This window comes from Carlito syrichta, unplaced genomic scaffold (genome assembly GCF_000164805.1).
Source record: "Carlito syrichta isolate Samal-C Ts95f unplaced genomic scaffold, Tarsius_syrichta-2.0.1 Scaffold305978, whole genome shotgun sequence".
NCBI lineage: Eukaryota > Metazoa > Chordata > Mammalia > Primates > Tarsiidae > Carlito > Carlito syrichta.
In genome coordinates this window covers 314,974-334,097 of record NW_007250074.1, presented here as the reverse complement: position 1 = coordinate 334,097, position 19,124 = coordinate 314,974, and the positions used below count along the sequence as shown (strand labels likewise).

General features: G+C 37.6%; 1 protein-coding gene across 2 annotated transcripts in view; it reads left to right on the top strand.

Annotated features, from left to right (window-relative positions):
• Window positions 1-431: 431 nt before the first annotated feature.
• The window catches only part of FBXL7 (F-box and leucine rich repeat protein 7), a 303,797-nt gene continuing 285,104 nt past the window's right edge, over window positions 432-19,124 (top strand). Inside the window, exon 1 of one of the 2 annotated variants that reach the window (XM_021714948.1) lies at window positions 432-558. In XM_021714948.1, coding sequence (XP_021570623.1) covers window positions 541-558 — 18 coding nt within the window. In that variant the 5' untranslated portion in view covers window positions 432-540. The remainder of the gene's footprint in view (window positions 559-19,124) is intronic. The other variant, XM_008062933.2, reaches the window with a different exon arrangement.

The window sequence follows — 19,124 nt, the reverse complement described above, 5'->3', positions numbered from 1 at the left end:
CTATTAAAACAGGGAATTTGTGTTTGAAAGTGATGCAGCAGGCTTTTATTCCTCTGATTATCCCTCATTCTTAGATTTGCTTATTTCCTTTACTGAGAAATGCATAATTTATGGGTGCAAATAAAAATCCATGCAGTAGATATGTTCTCCACATGTACTTTTATTCACATGTATGCCAAAAAGAGATTATGTTATCATATTTGACTATGTTTTATAATCTTGTCTGAGTTTATAATCAAGCCATATTATAAGAGGGCTTTAGTTCTACTATAACACGGGTCAGATATTTCCCAAAAGATATGTTATGCATAAGGCAGAAAACTGAATAAACTCTTTTTTTTTTCTTTTTAAATATTATAGCTCCTTTCCTGGAAACCAGTGATATGGCTTGGTATGAGACCGAATAGAAGGCACGGTCCAGTTCTGAAATGACGAAACTCAAAAGCTGTTTGTTCCTATTTTCTCTAGGCAAAGGCAGCTCAAGCATCTCATCCGACGTGAGTTCAAGTACGGATCACACACCGACCAAAGCCCAGAAGAATGTGGCTACCAGTGAAGGTAAGGCATCTGGCCTTCATTATGTCTCGCCTTTTCTTCACAAGGCTGGCTATTTTTGGAAGATGAATAAAATATGGGAGTGTTAGTTCTGTTCTACTGAGTGGGAGCATATGAGATTCTTCAAAGTGAGGAGGCAAAACGTTTCCCCAGTTTCTTTTTTGTTGCACTCCAGTTACTGTCCATGAAAGCTGATTTGATGAGATTTGTCTGAATTGTAAGGCAAATGCTGTTATTTTGTGAAAATGGAGTAGACTGACTTAAGGGAAGCTTTTATGATAGTGTATACTTTGTCTTTCAGTGTGGAAAACAGTATGATTATAAAATCTTGGTGCTGTAGTTGCATGTTCCTTCACGAACTTTCAATATAGGTATACCTGGAATATAGGATTTTGACATTGGGAATGTCTTAGTCATGTAATTTGTGGAACTTGAATTAATCTTTGGTATTTGGGAGCCGGAGAAGAAGGATTTGGAGATTATGTAAAAAAGAAGTGAAAAGTGCACCCTATCAGGGCAAAACTTGGTGGTATTGATATTCTTGATGAAGAATTGGACTGTATCTGGCAGTGTATGTTGGAATTCTCCTGCTTTCCAATAGTTGAGATGCTTTTGAGTTATTACTTACTTGCTTGAGTATGGAATTATTTCCATGGTAGTTATTTAGTGGAAAGTTAACCTAATTATGGAACCAGCTCCTTTTTATTTTAATATTAAACACAATTAAATGACTTCCTTTCTGAAGATGAGTTCTTTCTTAACTAATTGTTGGATGAAGGCCTAATGTAAACATTGGTGTCATTTATAATGAAAGACTGAGCTGTCAGCTGATTTTCTTGACATTATATAGAGCTTCCTTTCCCAAAGTGTGCAGAATGTTGTGGAAGCACATTTCCAGTTTTTGTTTCTCAGACTTAATTTCTGCTGCTCATTATATTGGGAACACACTCATGGGCTGACATTGGCCATCTGAGTTCTTTAATTTCTCTTGATCTACGTTACAATTGCATTACTGTATTAATGATCATGGTTTCTATCTGCTGGTGTGTATCCTCTCTTTGGATATTTTTTGACTTGGTGTACTTTGAGTAGCACAGAATTACCTTCTCTGGGTTAACTATTCCCAGATCGGTGTATAAATAGCTTTTACAATTGGATTATATTATCTTGCATTTAAAACCTTAGCGCTGTTTGGTATATGTCACCAATGTGGTAAGGCAGGGAGATTGGAGTGTATTCCTCAGTGCAGTGAAGCACCAGGTAGCAATCCAGTTTTAATTTGCTGCCTGCTAATTCAAATAAGGGCATTAGATCATTCTTGAAATTCGCTTAAGGTAATGTGCAAATCTTGTTAATTGGTTCTAGACGTTTGCTTTTGAGGCTGCCATTCTTTGGAGCCAGAGTGGGAATCACTTCAATTTAATTTAATGTGGTCTGGCCTAGTCAGAAATCTGTGTTTTGCAAGATTATTACTTCTTTCTACCATTATTTTACAGTCACTCTTGTCACCATAATTTATCTAATTGAGTGACTATGAAAATAGAAGATTAAAAGCATGTTAAATAGTCTCTTTTTGTTTTAAGTTCTCTTATTATTTTATTCTCTTTTTCAAATATAGAAAATGCAAAACTATATGAACTTGTTACAAGGGTTGGGAGAGAGGACTATGGGATTTAAGGCTTTTAAAAATGTTTGCTTTGTAGGCTTCCAAAAAGTAAAAACAAAACACCAACTCTGTAGGCAATTTACATTTTCATTTTCTTTTGCTGTTCTCTTGTGAGGAAGGGGTGGGGAAATGTGATGTCAACATGAAACAGGATTTTTACCACTAAAATCAGTATGGAATATCTTTCCAGTTTTTAAGGGTGAGAACCCTATCCCTATGAAAGATGCTGTCCATTTTCTTGCTTAACTGAAAAATTTAAAAAGAAAGTGTTGTTTTGCCATTTGTGTGTACGAATTCATTTTGCTATAGTGTTTTTAGTCAATGAAAATTTTAAGTGTTAAAAAAAAATTTTAAGTGTTAAAAAAAAAAAAGTGGCATTGGATACATTAAAATGTATTTCAGGGATGTTTGCCAGAATAATTGGTCTCATATCATCAACTGGTTTTTCAAGATGGAACCAGAGTAGCCAGTGCTAATTTTCTCCATGCACAGGTGACAAAGTCTTCATCTACCACTCAACATGAGTTATTAGGGTGACATATTCTCCTGACCTCCACAGGGTGGATTTATACTAAGATGTGTAAGTTCCTTCTTACTAGAAAACACCTGGGTAACCACTGTATGTAACACGCTGGCAAAGAAACAGAAGACATACCCCAACTTCTTACCCAGGCTACCGAGGAACCAATTTTAAAATATTTCTCTCTCCTTCCTCCTGTTTTCTAAAACTATGTTTAACCTTTGATGCTAAGAAAATATCAAGTGAATCGTACATTTGACCTTCCAGTGCTGTTTGATTATGGTTATTTTCTCCAGTTTCTTGATCCTCTCCTGGTTTTTCACCTCTGAATCCATCTATATCACCTTGAGGAACACAGGCAGGGTCCTCAGTTTAGTGGTCTGAGTGATGTTGATTTCTAAAAATGATATATATTGTGAAGGATAATATTCCATTTTCCTGCCAGCTTTGAAAACCATAGTCTCACCTGTAATAACTGGGTTGGAAACATTTTGCAATAGTTGTTGGGTTTTTCCCTGATGAGATGGATGGAGAGGGTGCTAAATTGGTTCCCTAGTTGTTGTCGTGGTGTGTGTGTGTGTGTGTGTGTGTGTGTGTGTGTGTGTGCGTGTGCGTTTGTGTCTGACCTCTACGTGGCAGCTAATCACACAGGCTTTATTCCTTACTAGGAAACACATAGATAACCACTCCATGCAGTATGCAGGTAAATAAAGTGAGGACATTGGGGCAGAGGGAAGGGAAGGGAACTCACATACCCTGTGCTTAACCTGGGCTGTAGGTGGGAATAGGAATTAACTGTAAAAGGACAAGAGGAATCTTACTGAGAAGATGACAGTGTTCTGAAAATGGATCATGATGACAGTTGTACAACTCAGTACATTTACTAAAGAGCATTGAATTGTACACATAAAAAAGGGTGTTGAGGGCTGCTGCTTCTGCAAGATCTTCAAACTTAGATGTATCTAAGTCATCACAAACTATTCTTCGAAAATGCTGCCTTGAAACTCCAGGGGGAGATTGTGATCTATGGTCAGCAGACCCATTCAGAGCGGGGAGGCTTGTATGGTACACAGTGCAGGGCTGCAGGCCTCAAAGCTTCTCCTCAGATGCACCAGCTGTGGGACCGGAACAGCCCTGAGAGTGATCATAGCGAGTCCCTGGACTGGCGTTCCCAGCCCAGCACGTGGTGCCTGCTCAGAACTGACTCACCGTAGTACGTACTCTCTTCCAACGTTCTAAAGTCATGAGTGATTATAGACTCATAGATTTTCCAAACTTGATATTTCTTTGCTTTTCCTGAATGGTCTCCCTCAAGTCATTTTTATGTGTTCTAGCACCCAACTCTAATGGTAAAGACATCACATTTATCCACTCCAGCAAGTCTGTTTCTTTGTTGATGACTTATGACCCTCCTGTCTATCTGTCCCATCTAATCCACTCTGAGTCCTGAGGCTGTTTCCCTAGGCACAGTGGGCATGGATAGTGATACAATTTAGTTTTAATCCATGAGAGAATGGTGTTTTTAGCCCACTGGGAATGTTCCATTTCAAAGTCACATGCAAAAATTTAGTGCATCTTAATTTTGTGACTCTAAAGCCACAGCCGTTGTAAGGAATTGGCAGCCAGCAGGGCTTTCTCCCTGATAAGTGGTATAGACTTTCTTTATAGCCCATTATAGTTCTTGTGACAGTTTAAGTTTCTGATTTCCTGACACTGTAGGGGGTTTGGGTTCAAGTGTGGAAAGCTGGAAATTTTCCATTTCTTCCAACACAATCTGCATTCCGACATTGTAAGGCACAGCTTAATTCTTTCCAGTTGTGTAGCTATTCTTTCCCTTTCACTTTTTTCAGGTTTTTTTTTTTCTCACAGGGTGTTCTCTCCTGTCTTGGAAAGACTGGCCTTGGACTATCAGCTATGAAAGTCATTTACAGCCCATGATTAGAATAGAGCATACAACAGCCAAACTTGAGCAAAATCAGTTGGATTGGACTAGATCATGAAAAAACTTCCTAGAAAGGGCAAGCAAGCTGAGTCTTGGCTTCTTTTATAGAACCAAGGGATAAGAGGATGTGGCTTTAAGGGTGGCATCTCGACAGCTCAACCTTCTCTAGAGCTGGGGGGAAGGTGATGATGCTAGTTCAAAGGTCAGATTTAATTGACTGATGAAGAGTCAGCTTCATTCAGATGTTCATCAAACATATTCAAATTCAGATATTGAGCTCATTGACAGAACAGGTTATGGATAGGAGAGCTGGTTTCTAAACACTGGTTATCAAGCTGGACAAGCATGCTGTCGCAGGATTTTCAGAGAGTTTTACCATTTTTCTGATCTAATACACTAATTTTATAAAGAAATACCTGTAGCACAAAGAAATGAAGAGATTTTTACATTTATCTACCTAATAAACCGTCAAATAGCAGTTTGATGCAGTATTCTTTTAGTGGAAAAGGATCATATTAGAATAAAAATAAATAGCCTTTAAAAAGGACATTGTCTTCTGCGCATGAAGCTATTTAATTCTCCTTTGTCTACCTGATTTCTGTCTGTCTTTTTTGAGCTGGTTGCAGGACTGAGACAGGATATTCAGAACAGTTTGAAAGAGGTTGCTGAGTCCAAATTATTTGACCCAAGAACTTTACTTCCTCTAGGAAGAAAGGATCTGCTTCTTAGGTAAAATTTTCTTAAACTGCTTGAGTACATTAGCTTGTTACTTGGAGATGGAAACGTTACCTCTAAGTCAGGTCTTAATTTTATAATAGCCTTTCAATAGATTCACATGTCACTTTGTGAAATTGCCTGTTTAATTAACTCCTTGAAAGAAGGTCATTTTAAATGTTTCATTGGAGGCATGCAAAATTAGTTGAGTAGAGAATTTGTGGTGGTATTCTTTCCATGGAATCTAAAAATCACCAGTTTATTTATGCAGTCATGAGTTCTCATACTTTCTGTGCCCAAATTAGTCAAATTTGATAAATTCTAAATAGGGTTGTTTTGAAAATGCTCATACATCTTTGATTTCATTCTCCATTTTCCTTATATTATCTTCTTTCTATGTTTTCTTGAGTGTACACTTCAAAGAAAATTCACATGACTCACCCAGTCAAGGAAAGATAAATTCTGTTTCCTCAAGAGCACTTGTTTTCTGTTTTTTCTTTTTTCTACTCAACAAATATTTTTGGGACACTTATTATTTCAGGCTTTTACTGGTGATTATTGCTTTCAACTTTGTTACATCATAGTTCTCTTGAGAACAAGAACAAAGACATTTGGCAGATGAAACAGGGAAACCCAGAAAAGATCAATGTGACCCTAAGTCATATAAAATTAACAAGTGGCAGAGATTGGCTGTGAACCCTGATGTCTAAGATTTATTCTTAGTGCTTGTTTTCTAATTGTTGGTAAAACTGATAATTTCATTCTAATTAGTTTTACAAGTTCCTATCAAAGTGTATTTTGAAAATACTTACGAAAAGCACCTTTTCCAATTTCAACTCACAATTGTGTCTAGATTGCCAATATTACATATGACAACACTTCCATTATCTTCATATCACCTAGAAAGGGACTTTATTTATTCAAAAGATGTGGGATACAATTCAGGGTTACGTATACAAATGTTGTTTATGCAGGTACCCTTGTTGATGAGATATTCCCTCCCTCCCCTAGCAGTTTCCCTTAACTGCCAATCCCTCCCTGCCTCCCCTGGCAGTTTCCGTCTAATGCCAATTCCACACCCCCTCCCCTGACAGTTTCCCACTATATATTATGCAGCCATAAAGAAGGACAAACATATGGACATTGCAGCAACTTGGATGGATTTAGAAATGAACTTTAAATCCTTAGTTATTGCTGTAGTTTGAATGTGGTTTATCTTCACCTACACTCATGTTGAGATTTGATCTCAGTATGGTAGTGTTGGGAGAGAGGGCCTAGTGGGAGGTGTTTGTGTCATGGGGGCAGATTCCTTATGAATAGATTAATACCATCCTCTGGGGTGAGTTCTCTTAAAAGTTGATTATCTGCCATGAGAACAGGTAGTTATAAAAGGTTCTGACTTCCAACCGGGATTGGTGGCTCAGCTTGTAATTTCAACACTTTGGGAGGCTAAGACGAATGGATTGCCTGAACCTGCAGGTTCGAGACCAGTCTGGGCAACTTGGTGAGACCTCGTCTCTACAATAAATCAAGAATTAGCCGAGTGTGATAGCCTGCACCTGTAGTTCTGGCTACTTGGAAGGCTGAGGCGAATGGATCGCTGGAGCCCAGCAGGTTGACTCTGTGGTAGCCATGAGTGTGTCACTCACTCCAGCCTGGGCGACAAAGTGAGACTCCAACTCAAAAAAAAAAAGAGTCCTTCCTTGGTCTCCCTTTCTTGCTTCCTCTCTCTCCATGTGATCTCTGCACACACCCATTCCTCTTCTGCTTTCTGCCATGAGTTGAAGCATTGCGAGTCCCTCACAGCTGCCTTTGATCTTGGACATTTTAGTCACTGGAATTTTAAGCCAAATAAACCTATTTTCTTTCTATATTCACTCTCAGGTGTACTGTTAAGGCAATACAAAATAAAATAAGATAGCTACAGAAGGAAAAAAATCAATATTCTAAGCTGCCTTGCTTTTTTTTTTTTTTTTTTGAGTTGGAATCTCACTCTGTGGCCCAGACTGGAGTGCTGTGGCCGCTCCCAGCCACCGCAGCCTCGCCTACTGGGCTCCGGTGATCCTTCTGCCTCAGCCTTCTGAGTAGCCAGAATTACAGGCGCGCACTACCACACCCGGCTAATTTTTTGATTTATTGTAGAGATGAGGTCTCGCCTGCCCAGGTGGGTATCGAACCCGCGGGCTCAGGCAATCCACTCACCTTAGCCTCCCAAAGGCGCAGGATTACAGGCTGAGCCCGAGCCTGGCTTTCTAAGCTGCCTTCTATACTGAATTGTTGAAGAATTTGCTTGCAGGTTACCATAACTGTGCCCTTAACATATTGCATCAGACTTAGTGCTTGAATTTGACATTTAAGTTAACCATGATAGAGGTCTAAAGTATATGTCATAAAAAATTACTGAATAGTTATATGACTTATTTTCTCCTTAAAACTGAGCCACGGAATTAGTCTTTAATTAGAAATGTACAGAAGTGAGGGATATTAATCTCAGCGTCTACCTTGGAAGACTGGACATGCACCTTGAAGATGTCCATTGCAATAGAATGAAACTCAGTCTGTGACATAACAGAAAATAGAATAAAACCATATAACATGGAATAGGAATAAAAAATAAAGAACTAGAGAAAGAAAATGACATTAAAGAAATCCTTTCAAAAATAGTTCTAAAACGACATCTGTCTAAATTGGAAGGTTGAGTGGGGAGCCGTAAGGGGTGGAAGAGATTCTGAAATCAGAAATGTGGTGTTATGAGCTTTTACTCTATGTATGAGAAAGGTGATGACTTAGTTATTATAAAAATTTGGCTTTGCCTTTAAAAATTAAATTTTAAACTTAACTATCTTTGAAACTGTCAGGATCATTTAGGAAAGCTTTGCAAGTCCTTCTCTGTTGAAATGTAATGTGTTTTGGTAATTCAGTTAGCAGTTCACTGCTTCATGACCAAGTTTCTTTTATTGTTTAAACTACTACCTAATTGTACATTAGGTAACTTTTGAAAAACTGCATCAATTACATATGGCAATTTGCTTATGTTAACGATTCAGTGTGCCCAATTTAATAAAGAAATCAAATTTGCTTCCAAGAATCTTTTAAGCATTGGAAAGCTCATCAGTTCAGTATCCAGAAAATTGGTATGTAAGCCTAGAAATGTACAATAAAATCCTAAATAGCATCTCAGACTCCAGAACCAAGTTTAATTTCTTGAGGGAATTATCTTCTAAAATAGATCATCCAGAATGACCAAAATGTCATATAATAGTCTCAGAAGGAAATTAGGTTTCTCTGTTGTGTGTTTATCTTGTGTGTGCGCACCTGCATGTTTAAGAGAATCTTAAAATAGTATTTAATTGAGATGTCCAGAGCTCTCAAGGCCTTTATGCAGAGTTGAGAGACAGACAGAGAGAGAGAGAGAGAGAGAGAGAGAGAGAGAGAAATTTAGGTTTTTAATATTCCAGTTCTATATCCAAACAGTTCTGTTTCTTTCTTTCACCTACTTTGCCATTTGCAAAAAAGCGCTCAACAAGCAATCAATGTATTTCAACCATAAACATTCTGGTTTATCTAAGTATAATTCAGTGTGTTTGTAACGAAGCCTTGGATTATTTTTAAGATTTCTTATCCGTCACTTTAGTAAGTTAATTCAGTGGGAAATTATTAAAGGTGTAGTCTAAGTACAAATACTTAGATTTAGGTTCCTATTGGGGAGATAAAATGTCAGTCAGGTGTTACAAACTGGTGGCTCAGAGGATGATTCCTCCCCTCATATGTGTTTTATTCTTCTTCAATAATTTTCTTTATTTTTTTTTTTGAGTTGGAGTCTTACTCTGTCACCTAGACTGGAGTGCAGTGGCATGCTCCCAGCCACCACAGCCTCGACCTGCTGGGCTCTGGTGATCCTTCTGCCTCAGCCTTCCAAGTAGCTGGAACTACAGGCATGCACTCCCATGCCCGGCTAATTTTTAATTTATTGTAGAGATGAGGTCTTACCAAGTTGCCCAGCTGGATCTCGAACTCACGGGCTCAGGCAATTCACTCACCTCGGCCTCCCAAAGTGCAGGATTACAGTCTGAGCCACCGAACCTGGGTCAATAATTTTCAAAAATAGTTTTATGATTAATTTAATGATTGAGGTGGAGCAGGCTCCCTACCAATCCTCAGAGTTTTCACTATTCCTGATTGTCTTAAGCAAGCATCCTTCACTGTACTTCTGTTAGTTATTTGGCTCCCGAAGAAATGTGATTTTATGGCAAGATCCACTACTTCCAGAACCATAGCAATTACTGGGGGAAATAAACACAAAGTGGTTAAGTAGTAATTCAGGGCACGATAAGCTTGTGTCTGAACAAGTAGTCCAAAGAAGAAAAGAAGGGAGTAGGCTTGTGTTGGAGAAGAAGGGAGAAGATGGGAGTAGGCTTGCATTGGAAGAGTTGAGGAGGCCTGAGATTCAGCTTTTTGTTGTGTGAGTAGTAGGTGGAAAGTGGAAAGGAAGAGAGTGTGATGTGTCAGGGTATGAAGAGCTTGGAAAAATCCTGCTGAGTCTACATGGGGAACAACAGAAACAGACCCCATCCTGGCAACATTAAACAGGTTTATAAAGTGTTTTGACAATGCAGTCTTCAAGGAAAACATTTTTAATGGAGTGTACAGCTACACATTCTTTGTACTGGGTTTCAATGAATCCCATATTCATGGTGATGTCAGTGACAAATAGACCATTCTGCATCCGCCATGTTTCTTTAGGGTACTAAGGTTTTATGTTAATAGGCCAACTTTGGATCTCTTCCACAATAAAGAGGGAATATGGGTGAGGTTGGGGAATCAGTGTTTAAGGACAAATAACATGATATTGGAATTATTTGCCCTCTACAGTTGTGGATATAGTCTGAACTTAACAATCAGGTTAATATATTTGTTTACGTCCTCTTTGAGTAGGAAATAACTTCCTGAGGATAAACTAACTTCCTCAGGAAGTCCCTGATTTCCCAAGGTTGTTATACTAATCAACAAATAAGCAGAGAAAAGCACTTTAGTTGTAAAGGACGTTTCTTTGCATCTTTTATACTAATGAAAAAAAGAAAGAAACAAAGTCCACACAATGGAGGGAATAATATCCAAGTTGTTTATAAATTATTTGTGAATCATTTAGAGATAATTGAAGAATTGTTGTAAAGAGTGAAGTCTTTGGGAAGTAGGTGGCTATACAGTAAATACTTATACAGGAAACCAAGAAACTTTCTGCTGTTTGTAGCTGTGACTGTCTTTCAAGGTGGAGTGGGGTACCTGGTACACTGAGGGGCATTTATCTTTCTGAATAACTGGAAATGCTTGGGCATATGAATTTTCAGTTGTGCACTATAGAAAATCAGTTTTTCCCTCACAGCAGAGAGATTCTGAGCAACAAAGAAAGATGGCATAGGAGGTAACCAGGAGGGTGAAGGAAAAGATGGACCCAAAGAAGACTGAATGGTGGAGTGAGGGTGGTGTTTCCAAAATCTTGGAGTTAGTGACCCCCAAGGTGACAGCTTCCTGCATCCCTGAAAATCTATGAAACTCACAGAATGCTTGGTGGTCATGGATTTCCTGTGGAAACCAACAAAAGACTGAAATTTGAGACTGTTCACATGTCTATGAAATCACCTTGCTTGCACAGACACAACTAAAGCCAACTTCTGAAGAATTCATTCTTTGATACTCCCTGACTATTAAATGTACACAGATTTAAGCATTCTAGTATGCTTATCTTCCATTATATATAACAATACTTTCTATAACATATTCATTTATGTAATCTTAATTAGCTGTTCTCTTTTGAGGATAATTTAGAACTTAAATTATTCTCATTACTTATTGTTACCTTTTTTTGCTATTTATTTCTATTTTTAAAATGGGTGCATTTCAGGGTTAGGTACATGTGTGGTGATCATGATAAAGTCTGGGCCTCCCTTTGGTCCCCACTTACCAGGTTTGAGATCGGGAACCCTTATTGATGCTTGTCTTTTTTTTTTTTTTTTTTTTTGACTCAGAGGCTCACTCTGTTGCCCAGTCTGGAGTGCAGTGGCAAGCTCATGGCCACCCCAGTGTTGATCTGCTGGGCTCTGGTGATCCTTCTGTCTCGGCCTCCCAAAGTGCTAGAATTACAGGCTTGTGTCACCACGCCTGGCCTGATGCTTGACTTTTTAAGAATTTCTTTAGGAAAACCTTTAGGCCTCTCTATCTTTCCTGCTGTAAAACTACCCTTGCTTTTGGTCACAAAAGAGTGCTCTAGACCCACCCTAGTTATTTTTTTCCTGCCCAAGACACAGAATCAATTATGCTCTCAAAGAGTCTAGGTTCTTTTAGTGGAGAAATAGGTATTTGAGACATTAATCTGGGAATAAAGCTCAAGTTTTTGATGCTTGTTTAGCAAAGTTAGAGCTGGAGAACATATGTTTCTTTAAGGTAGTAATGCACATTGTGTTTTTAAAATTAATTTATAATTTTGGGTATTATAAATTCTTCCGAGATACCTTTATTCTTTTATTATGAGGCATCATTGGCCACTGAACAAATATTTAACTTTTGCTGCGTCTTCCCCATCTGATCTGCAAATATGCCCAGCTAGGCATGATTCATAGCAGTGACAGTAACAGGCCCCAGACCAGTGAAGATATCCACTGCATGAGAGTTTTGTGTATGCTTTCAGTTGACAACCTCCACGGTATCCTTCCTGACCTTAGTGGAACTTTTTTGAGGAAGGAACTGTGTTTTATTCAGCTCTGCATACCTAGTGGCTACCAGATGTTTGTCATTAATCAACATTTGATAAATGTTTATTGAATGAATGAATGTGTTCTTATTCAATATTTTAAGGAGGAATGGTTCCCTTAATTAACTTTTCCAACTATAGTGATAAAGTCTATAATCTCCAAAGCTGTGCAAAATAAAGATAATATATGAGAGTTACAGTCACTTTTTTAAAAAAAATCAATACTATTGCTTGTGGAAACTTGAGGTGTGTTGTGAGAATATTTGTCTGTGATTTGCTTTTAGTTGTCTTTTGTGTTAAGAGAGCAAACAACTTCTTTAAACAAAATAGACATTTTGAAAGGAAGTTAGAACAAAAGATAATATTTCCAGTTTCTACGTTTTCTTTTATTTTAATATTTTAACCCCAAAAGTTGGTAAGTTGTCTATGAATACTAGCTCGATAAATAACCAATTTCTCTCAAAATTGCTTTTAACATTCTAGATCACCAAATGAGGCAAGTTTTGAAATCTAAAATTCCAAGACTATTCAGTTTTCCTACTCCCATCTTAAGGGCAGAGGAAAAATGTTCTTTTCTCTTCACCAATGCGATTTTATTAAATACTTTTTCAATCTCTTTTAACCTCAACACATTGAATTGCTTCAATTCTTCAGTTACTGATATCTTAAAGTACCAAATTAGAGTCTGTGGTTCTTTAACTGATGAAATTAGAGTAGTAACTTTCATTTTATTGGCACCAAAAAATGACTGAATTGGCTAGTTAATAATTATGCTCAGATTTTTTTGGTTTACTGATTTGTCATAAAGAAAGCATTAGAAGACACATTCCTAGAGAAAAAAATAATACCGTTCTTTCCTTATTTTATTTTTTAGAATTGTCCTGGAATCAACCTTGACCTCAGATTATCTTTTGCAAGCCATATTCTGTTTTCTAGAAACTGCAGCACTGTAACGCTTAAATGTTTTGTTTAGCTGGAATGGAATCAGACAGGGCAGAGACCCGGAAATGAATCCATTCAATCTCAGCGTTTTACAAAGGTTTAAATTTTGGTTAATGAATGCACTTGTAAAACAAAGTGGGAGGTTGAATTTATTATTCAATCTGAAGTAGAAAACAAAAGCTATGACACAAAAATTTTAGCATTTTCTTTTTTTCGCTCTTGTTTATGTGTGACACAAGTAACTTAGCCTTAATTTTCTTCTCTATAAACAAGGAATGATAAAATTACCTAATTTGTGTGTTGGTTATGAGGAATAAATTTAAAACTTATATTCCATGCTTCTCTATATGCATATCAGCTTGTTTACTTTCATCGGCTAAATCATAGGCACTTCACATAAATTCTGTATCTTTGCCTTGTTCTAAGACAGGTAGACTTCACAAGGAAAAGTGTTTCTTAAATGAATTCAGCACAATTCCTATTGAAATCCCAATCCTACTTTCTTTACCTAGAATAACAAATCTAACATATATGAGTACCTAGCATTCATATATGACACTATATATAGAGTTACATATGTATATATTACATACATTGAATTACAGATATATTTTGAAGTATATTTATGTATGTATGTATATGCATGTATGTCAATATACATATATATTGGATTACATATGTATGTCGAATTCACTTGAATGAATCCATGCACATGTGAGGATGTCTAGGACAACTTTGAAAACAAGTAACGAGAGTGACACTTCCTTAGAGTCATGAAAATATACATTTACAGATAATTAAGAATTATGACATGGAAAAGCTTAGTGTGATGAAACAGATTACTCACAAGTAGACTCAGTTGTATATAGAAATGTATGGTGGGCTAAAGATGGCAGTATGAGTGGATAAGCCTTGTCAATACATCTTCGTGGACAAAACAGCTTCTCATTTTAAAGACAGTGAACATGGAAGGCCCAACATGTTCCTGATGCCAAAATAAATTCAAATTAGCTATGGTCAATAGTCGTATGATCGTAAGATAGACAGCCTTTCAAGCATAACTACAGAGGTTACCATGGCATTAACAATGACCAGCACAAGCCTAGGTGCAGCAGGTATTCTGGGAGGCAGAGAAGGATTTTTCTGTTGTCGGATGTGTTTGGTTTTCCATTACACAGAGTTAAACACAGGCTTCTTTTCAATTGCTGAACTTCTCAGAGCTTTCAATGTTGTTGATGTAGGTTGTTAATCTTCAAATGGAGATCTAGTATGTTTTATTTCGCAAACTCCTCTTATTATTCCTTACAACTGCGAAATGTTGATACATGTTAACTGAAAGGTTTAAAAAATGTATACAATCTTTTACCTAGGAATTTCACTCTAGAAAGTTACCTTAGAAACCTGATTTTTGGGGTAGATATATGTTTCTTGTTTTTATAACCTAAAAACATTAGTAAAATATTTTATTGAGACATCTGGATGTCAAAGTTCTGTTTAGTTATTAAAAACATGTTAGAGAACAATGTTTAATGATGTGGGAAAATATGTCTGGAAAAATGTAGCTTAGAGAACAGCATTTTCATATGTGATCCTGTTGGGCATAGGGTTATATATGAAGAAAATAGAGACTAAAAAGATGCATTTCCAGAGATTATCAGTGGTTTTCACTGACTGATGGGATTGTGGATTACTTTTAATTTTTGCGTTTTCCAGTATGATCCAATATAGAAATTTCAAGCTGGTTCTTTTTCAAGGACTGAAAGTGCCTTTTTGGTCTTTTGTTCTCAGAATTCTGTTGAATGTGTTGTGACCAAAGATTCAATTATTTGATTCTGCATCCCCCTCCCCGCCCTGGTAAAGAATTTGGATTCTATTTCCTTTTGTGATACTCAAATATTCAGGACCCATCTATACAGCAATCCTTTGCTTTCATTTTCCTGAAAAAAGGTTAGTTAAAAATTATTTATTTTCAGTCTTAAAAGATTTTTTAGATGAACATTCTTAAAAGATTTTTTAGATGAACATTCTTTCAACACAATTTTTTCTTTTCTGTATGCGTTTACAAACTAAGGTTCCAGAACATTACTTATACTTTGGATCTGCCTGTATTTATTTAATCAGTCATGTTCTTACCCATCAAATATTTCCTGAATGCTAGATATTGTGTTCAGGTCGTGGGGATTCAGCGAAGAGGCAAATAGACTCAGGACCTGACCTTCTGGAACTTTTAATCTTGTAGGGACACAGATATGATATAGTCTCAAAATAAATCACATGCAAAGAATACATGGCTTAATACATACTAAGAGGTAAAAATGTAAGCTGAGTTCTGAATAATGACCTGGAGTTAGCGAGACAATTATCTGTGAGAACATACCTGTGTGGGGAGTCAGGATAGGAGGAAAAGTCCTGTTCTGGTTGTCTATTATCACTTAACAAATTATCTTAAAATGTTATGCATCAGTTTCCTGTTGTAACTGTAACAAATTACCACTAACTCTGTATCTTAATATATTACAAATCTATTATCTAATACTTCTGGAGGTCGGAAGTCTGAAACGAGTCTTAGAGGACCAAAATCAAGGTGTTGGAAATCTGAGGGTTTCTTCTGTAGACTCTAGAGGATAATCCATTCTTTTTCCAGATCTTTTTCATGATTCTTTCCTTCATCTTTTTTTATTTTTGAGTTTGAGGTCTCACTCTGTTGCTCAGCCTGGAGTGCAGTGGCAAGATCACAGCTCACTGCATCCTCAACCTCCTGGGCTCAGGTGATCCTTCTGCTGTACTCTCCTGAGGAGCTGGGATTACAAGCATACACCGCCATGCTTGGCTAGTTTTACATTTTTTGTAGAGATGAGGACTTGTTGTGTTGCCCAAGCTCATCTTGAATTCCTGGGCTTAAATGATCCTCCTGCCTCGGCCTCCCAAAATAGTGCTGGGATTACGGGTGTGAGCCACAGTGCCCAATCTCTCTTTTTCATCTTTAAAGTAAGAAGCATAGCCTTCAAAACTTTCTCACTCTGACTCTGATCCTTCTGCCCCCTCTTTGAAAGAACCCTTGTGATTACTTTGGGCCTGCCCAGATAATCCAGGATGGTCTAACCATCTCATCATCTTGAATCATGAATATAAAGTTGTTTTTACCACATAATGTAACGTATTTATAGGTTCATGAGATTAGGACATTGACAGGTTTTTTTTGGAGGATGGGAGACAGTTACTTAAAATAGCAGCCATTGTATCATTTCTCACATTTTTTTTCAATCAGAAATTTGGGTAGGACTTGACTGTGGTTCTTCTGCTGCATGTTAGCATGGACTAGGGTCACTGCTGGTTTGCAGCTAGTGGGCAACCTGGTCTAGAAAGTCACCAATGGGTACCTGCACCTTGCCAGAGAAGGCTGGATAGCTGTGCTCAGTGGGACTGTCACTGGGAGAGCCTACAGATAAACCTCTCCAATAGGATGGTCACGAGGTGGACAGACTCCATACATGGTCGCTCAGGGTTCCAGAAAGAGGCTTTGAAGAGACTGAAAGCAGGAGATGCCAGTTTCTTAAATTCTGGACTTAGAAATAGGTGCAGCATCACTTCTGTCACATTCTATTGCTCACTGGAGTCACAGAGCTACCCCAGTTTGAAGGGAAAGGGAATTAATCTCACTGCTCCTTGAGACGTTTGTTGGTGTACTTGAGGGCATCCATAGGGTGGATGGGCAGGATTCCATGAGGAAGAAGCAAAATGGGGGAAGCCTTGGAACTGGAGGGGGCTTTGAGCTTTTCTGAGAAATGCCCATGTGTATTTGCAACACAATGACACGAGAGAGAGCTGACAAGGATGGAGGAGTGGGCAGGGGGCAGTTTATCTAGGACTCTCTGAGCCATGTAAAAGATGTGGATTTTATTCCAAGAACCAAGAGGAGACCCTGAGAACTTTCACAACTGCCCTGGCTGCTGTGTGACCCTGGGAGTGGCAGGGAGGGAAACTGCTACCTCATTAGGCGTCGTTTTTGGGCTACTGTGGCTTTGACCCATTTTCTGCCACTTTCATTTTCAACTCATTTCCTCCCACCCCATCTCCTTCCCCTGGTAGCTTATGATAGAGCAGCAATAGTCATAGAGTGGCTAGCGATGGTCTGCGAAGTATTTGCCTACACCGAGGTAAGTACAGAAATTGAAAGTGTTTCTTTTTTTTTCTTTAAGTATGTGGGTTACAATTCAGGGTTAGGTATACAAATGTTCATTATGCAGGTACCCTTGTTGATGAGGCATGCCTCTCCCTCCCCTGAGAGTGTTTCTAATCCTTTATAACAAACTAATATCCACATAGGTGAGCAATGGGCTTGTATTTTGTATATCTGTATTTTTCAATTTCAATTTTTCTCTTCATTTTTGTTGTGTTTTGCAAGATACTTGCATGAATTAGAGATTTTAAACAATATTGGTTCTTCTTAGCTGGTCAACTGGGACGCTCCCCTTAACAATACAGTCTCCTCATCAATGGGGTACCTGCATCATCAATGTTTGTATACCTAACCCTGAATTGTACCCCACATCTTTAGAAAAAAAAGAAAAAAAAAGAACACAGTCTCCTGTGTGACCACATGTTACATCCTTCCCTTGTGTCTCCCTTGGGTGCTCTGGACTCTTCACAAGGAAGAGGAACACCTGTGATCACATGTACTGTTTTTAGACCGAACTCAGGTCGGACTTATTCTTGTTTGCTCATTTAATATGATACTACTGAGGACCTACATAGGTAGATAGAATGATTCTTTCAGTAGTCTTTCACATCCTTAATGTGGCTACTCCTTCATAACAAACGTCTTGCCAGTATTTATTTGTCATAGCTTTATATTTGTGTTTTAGAATTAAGTGTTCTCTGATTATACTAACGGTGCAAGATCACTTACTCTTGCAGGGAATCACTTAAAGATTAATGTGTATTCTGTGAGCCTGTTATTTTAACTCAAATCATGTTGCACGTTTGTTCTTCAATCTTTTGAAGAAGGGCTGGAGCATTTCCTTTGAATATGTGTCTGCTGATTAGAGTCCTGTGTTGCTGTTTTTTTCTTGCATTAATCATATAACAGTATATACTTTGTGATTTTCAGTTTTGATGTCTTTAAACTTTGTAAGATGAAATGTACTTTTATTTTTTCAAAATAAAAAAGTAAAATAAAAGTACATTTCAAAAGTAACAGATTTAATAGGAAGAACTTGGGAAATACAATAAAAATGATGATGCTACATACTTAATCAGAAGCCTACATATTTGAAATTGAAAATAGTGCATTTTGTTATGATAAAAGGAGAACAAAGCAGACATGATTTTTTTTTTTTTTTGCTTTTATTATTTTTGCAAGTCTTAATCTGAGAATGACACAAACTTGTGTCTCCCTTAGAGGAAAGATGTAAGAGTGATGGGCAGCCCAGCTCCTCTAAGGCTTTTATTCTCATCCTGCTAATAAAGAGCATCTGAGAAACCCACACATTCTTGTCTGATAGTTTTATCTCTCAGAAGTTAGAAAAAGTAATGATGGGGAATATTATAAAGTATAAATCAAAATATAAAAAATGAAATTCTGGTCAGATGTCATTTCTGCTCATAAGCAGAAATTGGATCCAGTGTTAATGGCTCTCCTCTGAGCTCACAGTTTAAAGATGACATACAAGGGGTAAAGGCAGGCACAGAGTCAAGGGGAAATTAACAGCAGATCTTTGGGGATAGTATCAGTAGGAAGAACATCACAAATGAGCCGAGATAAACAAGAATGAAAAAGCAGAAAACCATTAAAAAAGCATATTGTTTGTACTTATACAGGTAGATAATGCAGCAGGCATGTCAAAGAAAGCATAAGGCAATGGCAAAAGACAGTGTCATATAACAGGTGACAGAAATAATAGAGCAGCATAGACAGTTGTCCTCAGTTCTTCCAGTAGCAAAGAACATGGCCTTATAAATGCAGAAAGCCATGATAACAGCTAACTGTTCTATAGTGTTTCCTATATGCCAGGCATGGTTCTAAATATGTTGCATA